Source organism: Phascolarctos cinereus, unplaced genomic scaffold (genome assembly GCF_003287225.1).
Source record: "Phascolarctos cinereus isolate Bilbo 61053 unplaced genomic scaffold, phaCin_HiC Scaffold_726;HRSCAF=1367, whole genome shotgun sequence".
NCBI lineage: Eukaryota > Metazoa > Chordata > Mammalia > Diprotodontia > Phascolarctidae > Phascolarctos > Phascolarctos cinereus.
In genome coordinates, this window is record NW_027556098.1 from 420312773 (window position 1) to 420323235 (window position 10463).

The 10463-nt window shown below is 57.4% G+C and overlaps 1 protein-coding gene across 1 annotated transcript; it reads left to right on the forward strand.

The window, feature by feature from the left end:
• Nucleotides 1-751: 751 nt before the first annotated feature.
• CACNG7 (calcium voltage-gated channel auxiliary subunit gamma 7) lies at nt 752-5311 on the forward strand. Its single transcript, XM_021004089.2, has 6 exons — nt 752-1584; nt 2430-2660; nt 3123-3209; nt 3334-3474; nt 4588-4733; nt 4959-5311. Exons 2-6 carry the CDS (start codon nt 2465-2467, stop codon nt 5214-5216), a joined length of 828 nt encoding a protein of 275 aa, XP_020859748.1. The 5' UTR covers nt 752-1584; nt 2430-2464; the 3' UTR covers nt 5217-5311.
• Nucleotides 5312-10463: the final 5152 nt, after the last annotated feature.

A 10463-nucleotide genomic window follows, 5' to 3' on the forward strand; every position in this document is an offset into this window, starting at 1 on the left:
CTATTTCCCATCAGCGACCGCGGCCAGCTCCCCTACTCCTGTCCCCTACCCGTCTTTGGTGGCGGTGGTGGTGGTGGTGGTGTGTGTGTGTGTGTGGGGGGGGTTATCTGCAGGGGGCTGCTGGGAAATGTAGTCCGGGGGGGTAGGGGGCGGGGGAGCACTAGCCGAACTCTGTCAGAATCTCCAAGTCCCATTCAGCTCAGTCCAGACACTGGATGTGTGTTAGAGCCCGGCAAGGGGAGGGGGCTCTTGGTTTTCCGAAGGGGTGGAGGTTGGACCAGCTGAATCCCTCTGGAAGTGGGCTAGAAGGGATGTCTCCTGGCTTCTCCAAGGAGGCTGGGCAGGGCGAGGGGATGCCAGGGTGCCTGAGGGGATGGGATTGGGGAAAGAGAAGCCTAGGTCCCCAAGGGGGGGCGGGATCCTAGACACTTGAGTCTGTGAGGAAGTGGGACTAGGGAAGGGATCTCCTGGGTCCTCGAAATGGTAGCATTGAGGAAAAGGCCGCCGTCCCTGAGGGAATAGGGCTTCTGGGTCATTAATGGGGGCTGGATGAGGGAATGTCTGATTGTGTCGGGGCTGAGGGTCACTGAAGGGGTGGGACTAGAGGAGAGGTCCCTGTGTCTCTCAGGGGTCATTCTGGAATCCCCCTTCCCAGGCCAAATGAGAGCAGCTTCGGACCCTGCGCCTTTAAGAGAGAAGGGGGGGGAAGAGCACAACGGCCCGCTGACATCACGCTGGGGCGGGGGGGGTGTGGGGGGCTCACTCAGGCTCTGTGAAGGCTGCAGGACCCGGCCCTGGCCTCGGCTCCGTCCGCCCAGCGCCCCCCGACCCGGCCCCTGCAGGCTTGGCTTGTGGTCCATTCCTTCTGCTTCGGCGGTGCTCTATCCGGTCTCACCGCGCCTTTCTGACTCTGCCTCTCTTTCCCTGGATGTCTCTCGTGTGAGTGTCTCTGTGTCTGCATCTCCATCTTCTCGTCTCTTGTCTCTCGGACCCGTGCCCCCCTCTCTCACCCTGGCTCTGGGCGTCGCTCCATCTCTATCCCCACTGTTTCTCGTTGGCTCCCTCCTCTTGCCCTCTGTCGGTCCAGCTGCAAACCTCATCGTTTTCCTCCATCGCTTGGGGTCTCTGTCCCACTTTGAATCTCGTTGCCTCTCCCCACGTCCTTCTTCCCGGCTCTCTGGCTAGGTCTCTTTGTCCCTGTCCCTGTCTGTCTCTGTGTCAGTGTCTCAGTCTCTCTCCATCCCCATCCTCTGCGTCCTCCCTGCTTCCCTCCCCTCCTCCTCGGCAGCCAATGAGAGGCCTGGGCTCCCTGCTCCCGTCTCCGTCCGCCGAGGAGTGAGTGAAGGAGGGAGGGACGGAGGAGGCTGGGCCCGGGGCCCGAGAGCAAGCCGGAGCCGGAGCCGGAGCCGGAGCCGGAGTCGGAGTCGGAGTCGGAGCGGAGGCCAAGGAGGAAGAAGAAGCCCAGGGGGGTGGGGGCCGGGACGCCGGGGGCCGGGAGCGGCGGGGCCGGTCCGGGGAGGCCGCGGGGCCGGACATGCGGCTGCGGAGCCCGGAGCCCCGAGCGTCCGCCCAGCGTTGAGCGAGGTGAGATCGGCCAGGCCAGGTGTCCCTAGCGGGGTTGGGAGACTGGGATGTTTCTGTCCCCTAGGGGAGTCCAGCTGACTGATGGATGGAGAGGGGAAGCCTAGGTCCCAGGTGGGAAGCAGGATCCTGTAACGCCTGGGGAGGTGTCACAGAGGGCCAGGAGGAGGGAGCGGAACTCTTGGGTCCGGTGCATTTAGATGGGGCAGGGGGAGAGGGGGATTGTCAGCCGGGCTGTAGAGGGAGATACGGACCCCTGGGTCCAGGCTTCAGGAGGCAAGTGGATATACCGAGTCTCTGACAAGAAGGAGCTCGTGGAGGGATGGATGCCTAAGTCCATTAGTCAGGAGACCTGGAATGAGTAAGGGGTTGGGGTTCTGGAATGCCTGGATCCCGGAGGGGATGGGGATGGGATGCTGAGCAGGGAAGACTGAGGCCAGGAGGCACGAGGCAGTCCAGGATCTCGAGGGCCCCAAAGAGGAAGCTTGGAGTGGGGGCGGGGGGCGCAGGCGGATACCTGGGTCCCGTTAGCAGGGGATCAGGACGGGGTTAAAGGTCTGGGAGCCGGGATGCCTGCGTTCCAGAGGGAGAAAGGAAGTCTGGGTCCGAGTCTGGGAGATAGACGGCCATCTCCAGTTCCCGGGAGAGGAAGCTTGGAGCTCATTGCGAGGGGACTAGGATGCGGTCGGGGCTGGGGTCGGGTGGCGGCTGCCCAGGAAAGCGGGAAGGGCCTCCTGGGTCTGGGAGAGAGCGGGAGGCCAGGCCGCCTCCCTGGGCTGGCTCTCTCTCCATTCCCGCGTCCTCGCGCTCCCGCCTCTCCGTCTGCCCGGCCGCCTGTCTCTCCGCAGGCCCCGCGAGCCTCCCACCCGCGGCCGCCGCCGCCATGAGCTCGTGCAGCAGCCGCGCGCTGACCTTGCTGAGCAGCGTGTTCGGCGCCTGCGGCCTCCTCCTGGTTGGCATCGCGGTCAGCACCGACTACTGGCTCTACATGGAGGAGGGCACAGTGTTGCCCCAGAACCAGAGCACCGAGGTCAAGATGGCGCTGCACGCCGGCCTCTGGAGGGTCTGCTTCTTCGCAGGTAGCGGGACCCCGGCGGCCCTCCCCCAGCTCCGGACCCTCCCCCTCAGGGACCCCGGAGGCTTTCCCCCAGCCCCAGCCCCTCAGGGACCCTGGAGACCCTTCCCCTCTCCCCAGGCACCTTGACGACTCGTCCCCCCAGCCTCTGGCCTTTGGGGACTTTCCCTTCACCCCTGGGACCTTAGGCATCCTCCTTGTCCAGCCCCTATTTCCCACAGGGATCTTGATGTGCCCTTCCCTAATCCTGATCCTCACCCTGGTGTTCCCTCCTCTCTCCTCCACTCCTTCAGGAGCCTAGGCCTCTTTCGTGCACCCAGGTGGCCCCAACCCCACAAGGACCGGGGGAGCCTTCCTCGAAGCGGCTCCCGCTCTGTCCATCTTTGTACCGCACCCCCTAGCTCAGAGTAGGCGCCTGTCAAATTCGCTGAATGATTGGTTGACGAAACGCTCTCTTTCCCCACAGGCCGGGAGAAGGGTCGCTGTGTGGCCTCGGAATATTTCCTAGAGCCGGAGATTAACCTGGTGACCGAGAACACCGAGAACATCCTGAGTGAGGGGGGGGGGCTTTGTGTAGGGGCGGGGGCGGGCAGGGGAGGAGCTTGTGGGCCGAGGGGCGGAGCTTTGGCTTCTAGGACGGAAGGTTCACCCCGCCCCTCCCCCTGCCATTTCCCTAGAGACTGTCCGCACCGCTACCCCCTTCCCCATGGTGAGCCTTTTCCTGGTCTTCACGGCCTTCGTCATCAGCAACATTGGCCACATTCGCCCTCAGAGGACTATCCTCGCTTTCGTTTCTGGCATCTTCTTCATTCTCTCAGGTAAGTGCTTGGTGCCCATTCCGCCCCCACCTCTGCCCCAGGGCATGTTCTCTTTGGGTCGCCTCCAGGACTCACTGGACAGCTGCTGTAGCTTCCCCATTGTTAGGACTCACAGAGAAGCCAGTCTCAAAGCTTGGGACCCCTGCCTGACTGTGTCAGGAACCCCTGTTTCTCCCTCTGGAAAATGTAGATTAGACTCAACACTAGCCATATCGTTGGCTATGGGTCCTGGAGCCATTCATAGGCCCTGTCTGGGCTTCAGTATTCCTCTCTATAAAGTTGGGGAGGGGGGAGGGAAGGACTAGATGAAAGAGGTGGAATAGACAGGGCTCTTCTGAATCCCACCTTTTTCTGCCCTTGGTTTTGGTGATCTTAAGCTTCCTGTGTGACCTAGGGGCAGTCATTTTCTTTCTCTAGGCTTCATGTCAAGGAAAGGGATCAGATTAGAACAAGGTTTCTTAGCCTAGGGCCTAAGGATAGATTTCAGGGAATCCATGAACCTGGATGGGAAAAAAGACATTTTTACTTTTCCTAATCTCTAACTGCAGTTTAGCATTTCCTTGAATTCTTTAAGAACCATGATTCTGAGAAATGGCCTGTGGACTTGCCAGACTGCCAAAAGGTTCCATGCCCTGAACACAAAAGGTTAAGAACCTCTGGCCCAGGGGATTTCTAAGAGGACAATCTAATTCTGTCATTCAATGATTCTCTAGTGAGCTCCCCTACCCCCTTCCCAACGCAGTGCTGGAGGATTAGAATAGGGAGAGATGAGGAAAGGGAAGCCTTGAACCCTATGCCAAGGAGGAGTCTGGGTATGATTGGGCATCCAGGGGGATGAAAGGAGCCCCCCGCCCCAGAGATGGAATAGCCTATGGCTGAGGTGAAATGAGGGGGCTTGTTATTTGCAAAGGTACCTATTGTCCATTAATGATGCCAGGAACCTCAGAGGGACATTTTTCCCAACGCCCATCATTCAGTGCCTGCCTACATTCCTGGAGATGGGGGAGGGGCCCAGTCAGGGATGCCTTCCTGGAGGTGCCACTGGTTCAGGTTGGAGGGAGCTCTCCAAGCCACCTGACCAGATCCCCTCCTGGCTGTTTCCTTCCTGTGCAGGCCTCTCCCTCGTTGTGGGCCTAGTCCTCTATATCTCCAGCATTAATGATGAGGTGATGAATCGTCCCAGCGGATCTGAGCAGTACTTTCACTATCGCTATGGCTGGTCCTTTGCCTTTGCGGCCTCCTCCTTCCTGCTTAAAGAGGTGGGATGGGGCTTTGGTTCCTGATGGACTGGAAGCCCTTTTCCCCACTCCTCCTGCGTGCACATCTGAGGCCCTAAGTTCGAGAGGCTGAGGGAGGGCCCGGAGGGGGCGGGGCTAGAGCTTGGGTGGGAAGAAACGGGCAGTGGGAAGGAACTCCCCGGTCCCCGAGCGGGTGGGGCTGGGGGCCCGGACACGGCCACGGTCTCTGATCACGGGTCCCCACAGGGGGCTGGCGTGATGTCGGTCTATTTGTTCACCAAACGCTATGCGGAGGAAGAGATGTACCGGCCCCACCCGGCCTTCTACCGGCCCAGGCTCAGCGACTGCTCCGACTATTCTGGCCAGTTCCTCCAGCCCGAGGCCTGGCGCCGAGGCCGCAGCCCCTCGGACATCTCCAGCGACGTCTCCATTCAGATGACCCAGAACTATCCTCCTGCTATCAAGTACCCGGACCACATGCACATCTCCACCTCGCCTTGCTGAGGCACTGCACCGCCCCCCGCCCAGCCCCCCACCCCGGCACCTGCTCCTCGGGTCCCCTCGGGCCTCCTCCCTTCTTTTCCGGTTTCCTGAGGCTCTTCCCTTGTGGCCCGGCCCTTTTGCTTCAGTCTTTTCCCTTCTTCCTAATTACTTGTACTTCTCCTCTCCTTCCCTTTATCTTTTGGTCTTTTTCCTTCCCTTAATTACCTCCCCCTTCTCAAGTTCCCCTCCTTTGCTCCTTTGCTCCTCCTTTATTCCTCTGGCCCTTCTTTTGTTTCTTGGGTATCTTCGATGTCAGGCAGCTCCTTACAGAAGAAGACTGCAGGCCAAATTCAAGCCTCAACACACTGATCCTCATTTCTCCCGGGGACGATCCAGCTACAGGCATCTCTTACCCTGGGTCTCTTTACCTCATCTGCCTACTGTGGCTAACCACAGTCAGGAGTTGGGAGGGACCAGGTTGCTAACCTTGACCCCAGCCTTCTCATTCCCTTTGCCCCTGGGCCCTCTCCTCCTCCTCCTCCTCCTCCTCCTCTTCCCATCTCTTTTTTTTCCCCAGGTCTGTCTCTCCCTTAGGTTACTAGGAATCTTTTTGTCTCTGTGTCTCTGTCTCTCTTTTTCTTGCTCTTCTTTCTTTTTTTTCCACACCAGAGGCCCCCTGGGAGGGGGAGAGAAGGAGGTTGACAGGCTGATCCTGATGCCTGGATCCCCACCCTCCTTGCTCCTCTCCCCCAAGGCAGGGGCAGTAGCGGGGCCTAGTGGCCCCCCAAACCTCCGAGTCTTCCACCTCTGCCTCCTCTGCACCTCCATCCCTGCCCCCTGCAAAACTCCAGACTTCAGCCCCTCTTAAAGGGTCTGTGCTCTGGGGAACAGCTTAGGCAGGTGTGGGGCCCAGAGGAGGCGAAATAATGTACAATGAACCAGATGGTCCCCCAGTGGTTGGGGGCCAGGGCTTTTAGTCTGCATCTTTGAGGGGGGGGGAGGGAGGGAAAGCAGGGGCAGGGCATCAGTTAACCCGTCATTATGCAGCGGGTTTTTAATGAGGCTTGGGGGGAGGGGGCCCAAGTGGGCCTGGGAACCGGGTGGGAGGGTGGCTCTGTTACTTACTATGTATCATATGTAAATACCAACAGAAACTTCAATAAACTCTATTTCAAACACCGGATGTTTGCATTGAGGATTAGGTGGTGGGGAGGAATCTGGGGCCCTGCGTTTGGGAAGGGTGTAGGGTTAAACGGTATGCTGACTCTCCTCTCCGGCCCTCTGTTTCCCCCTTCGCAAATTGAAGGGATTGGGCTGCCATTTAAAGGTCTCTGGGTGAGTGGGAACATCTGTGGACTCGAGGTCAAAGAGCCTGTCTACCTCTCTGGGTTCTCCCTTTTACTTGGTGATTGACCTTGGGCGAGTCCATTCCCCTCTCTGAGACTGTTTCCAAGCCAGCAGAATGGTTAGGTCTGGCTTGGCTGCTTCTCCTCTACCCCATGACCTTGAGATTCCTTCACTCAGTGACCTGATTTTGAATCTCAGTTCTGTCCCTCACTATCTGTGTGCCAGAGGACAATTTTCTTCCCCGTTTTGAGCCTTAGATGGGGAAGATCTACAAAATGAGGATGGGACTTGTTGGTCTAATGTCCTCCTTGCACTGGCATTCAGTGATTGGCTGCTTCCCGTTTGGAGCTTTTCCCTTCTTCTCCTTTGTAAGCTCCTTGGAGGCAGGGGCTGTCTTTTGTACTCCCAGAGCTCAGCATAGCGCCTGGCACACGAGGGGCATTTAATAAACATTTAGGGCAGTTAGGTAGTGCAGTGGATAGAGCACTGGGCCTGGAGTCAGGAAGATCTGAATTCAAATTCTGCCTCAGATACTTTACTACCTGTGTGCCCCTGGGCAAGTCACTTAACCCCTATTTACCTCAATTCCTCATCTGTAAAATGGGGACACACTGGAGAAGGAAATAGCAAAATACTCCAGTATATTTGCCAAAAAAAAACCCCAAACCAAAACCATGGACAAAGTCCAGGGTCACATAGAGCTGGACACACTGAACAACAACAAATAAATGTTTATTGATTGACTGAGCCTCAGTTTTCCCATCTGAAAAAGGAAAGGTTTGGACTTCATAATTTCCAAGGTCTTTCTTTAAATCTGATGATCATCTGGTCTTGAGGTGCCATTCCAGCTCTGATACTCTATGATTACAGATCCCGTATGGTCTCATCACTTCCTCCCTTTTGCCTCAGTTTCTCCCTTTGAAGAAGGAGAGGGCTGGACTGAGTGACCAGCAAGCTTCTCTCCTGGTTCTCACATCCTGTGACTGGGCTGCTTTGGAAGCCCCATTGCTCCGCCCACCTCCCAATAAACCTCTCTTTGTGAGAGCAGCAGGGAGCTGGCAGCATGGTTTTGGAACCTGAGGGGCCAGAGGGAGGCTCTGGAGCTTTCCTCTTCTGGGCACTTGAAGTCCTAACCCTGCCGGCCACAGGGCAGTCCAGTGAAGCCTGGTTTCCCATGAAGTACAGGACCCTAAGAGCAAACAGAGCTAAGCTTGGTCACTTTAAGAGCGGCACACCTCCCTTCCTCCACCCCAACCCCTCTGCCTTTCTTCTCTCTTTCCTGCTCTGAGTCTGGGGGTCCTGCCATGGCTGGGGAAGGATCTCCCAATCCCTCCCCTACTCCAGGATTTCAAGAGGATGAGAAGAGGGTTTGGAGCTGAGGTTGGGGGAGGGTAGAAAGAGATGTAAAGGGGGGTCCTCCTTTTAAAGGGCCCCCACTCTTGCTTCCGGTTGAGGCCTGAATCCTGTTACCATGGGGACAGGAGGAGGTGGAGGAAGGGATGCTGCTCCAGGGCAAGGTGGAGATGGGGGAGGGGGGCTTGTGCTCCCTTCTCCCCCCTCTAATGACCTTGGCCACCTCCCCATAGGGAGCCCCAGGAAGCCAGCCCCCCCACCTACTTTAGGCAGCTGCAGCTGCAGCCCCCTTCCTGTCTCTTCCCCTCCCTCTCCCTGTCTCTCATGTCTCTAGCTTCCTGTCTTCTCATTTCTCCCTTCTTCAATCTCTCCCCATCTGCCTGCTGCCTTCCTATCTCTGTCACTCTACCATCTCTTCATCTCTCTCTACTCTCCCACTACTGCCTCTCTCTTTCTCTCATCTTTTTTTAAACGTACTCTCTCATTTCTCTTGTTTCCTATTTCTCTCTGACTCTTCATCTCTTCCATCTCTTTACCTCTGTTTCATTCATTCCCCCCCCCAATCTCTCTAACTCTAGTCTCCCTCCCTTCTTGTCACTGCCAGGCTCCCCCTCTCTCTGAGTCTCCCTCAGTGCCTTTGCCTTCCCTGAAGCCAGACCTTACCCTCTTCCCCCATATCCAAATCCTCCCCCTCTCCCATTCCTGCCTCCCTCCCCCTCCCTCCTTTGCTCCCTCCCTCCTTCCCTCCCTCCCTCCCTCCCCTTCTCCAGCTCTTCCCATCACCCAGTGGCAGCAGAACAGAATTCTCTCCTTCCCCGGTTCTCAGGCCGGATCAGCCAGGCCCCCTCATCCTTTGGCCCCTAATCCCAGAAGCCTTGGTCCCTGGGGTACCCTCTTCACCAGCTCCCAATCTCAGGCACCTGGGTCCCCAAGCTGCCCAGCTCCCCCTTCCTCCGGCACTTAAGCTCATCGGCCGGGGTTCCCTGATTCCCTCTTCCCCCTTCCCCCATTCCGGAGGCTCAGCTCTCCAGACTCCTGCATTCTCTAGTCCTCCACTTTTGTAAACCCCAACCCCCAGGGACACCTGGTTCTCCTGGCCACTGGTTCACTGACCCCCAACACCCGAGGCTAAACCCCTTGGACAACTGGCTCTCCCAGCCCCCAATTCTGGACATCTGGGTCCCCTCCCCACTTGCCTCTCCATTCTCCATCCCAGAAGCTCAGCTTCTCAGACAACCGGGTCCTCCAACACCCTGCTCTCAGGCTCCCCATCCCAGCGACTCAGCCCCCAGACACCTGGGTTCTCAGCCCCCAAACCCTGCGACCCAGCTCCCTGGACACCTGGGTCCTCTGGACAACTGGGATAGGAGACTTCTTCCCTGTACCCATCTGCCAATCTCAGCGGAGGCCTGACTACAAGCAGCTCCAGGTGAGGAGGGGGTCATTGTCCAGAAGGGAGGGGCTGGGGGGACAGGGCCCCTGGCCACTCAAAGACACTTCCTCACGGCTCAGGCGCGGTGGATGGAAGGGGGCAGGGGATAGGGCCTGGGAGGGCCCCCTCCTGGCAAACTAGGACTACAAAGAGTGTGTGGGGGGACGCCCCAGGGTCTGCCTGGAGGCAGATCGGAGGGACTGGTGTGTGGGAGGGAAAAGGATGGGGGAGGAGAGGAGGCCTCTTAAAGGCCCCGTTGCCATGGCGACCACCTCCTCTACATCCAGCCCCACTTTAGATAATGGGGGGAATGGGAGAGAAACTGAGGCAGCAGCCAAGGTTACTGTGCCCAAGAACCCAGGCATTCTAGGTTCTTATGGAGATCTGGGGGAGGGGGGAGGAGTCTGAGACTGGGGGTGCTGGGAGGAGGGGAAGAAGTAACAGAAGGTGGGAATAGAGTGACAATGTCAGCTGAATAGAAGCTGGGGGTCCAAGGAGGGAATTCTTGGGGGTGGGGTTCTGCCTGTGTTTCTAAACCCTATTATCCTCCCTGTCTGTCAGAGCTCTGAGCTGTGGGGGTTGTGAGTGCCAAGGGAGAGAGAGTGGTAAAAATGAATTTTTCTTTTTCCTTCCTTGTGCCTCAGTTTCTTCCCCTGTAAAATAAGTCTGGACCAATCATTTCTTAAGGTTCCTTCATTTTCTACTGAGCTGTGAATCTAGGATCCATAAGATTGTTGGGGAGTGTTGGAAGTCAGGCTAAGGGGGTGAAGGAGGATAAGGTCAGGGGGCACTTTGAGCAGTGAGGGGAAAAAGTAGGTGGGGACAAGAAAATAAGCCAGAAGGGTCAGTGGTCCTCAAGTAAGGACTCTAGGAATGGGGGAGAAAATTCCTTCACCATGGGGTCCCTACCCTGTTATCTCCCTAAGATCCCCACTCTAAGTCTCGTGGGGCATGGAGAGTTTAGGGGGAATTAGGTTTAGGATGAGAAATTTTGGGTCTAGTTGATAGAGGTAATGGGGGTACAGGGTCAGGAGTGGGATAAGGAGTACTGTGAAGCAGGAGTTACATGAGATGGGGACCAGAAGATAAGTCAGGAGGGGCATGGCTACCGACAAAAGGCTTGGGGATCTTTTCTT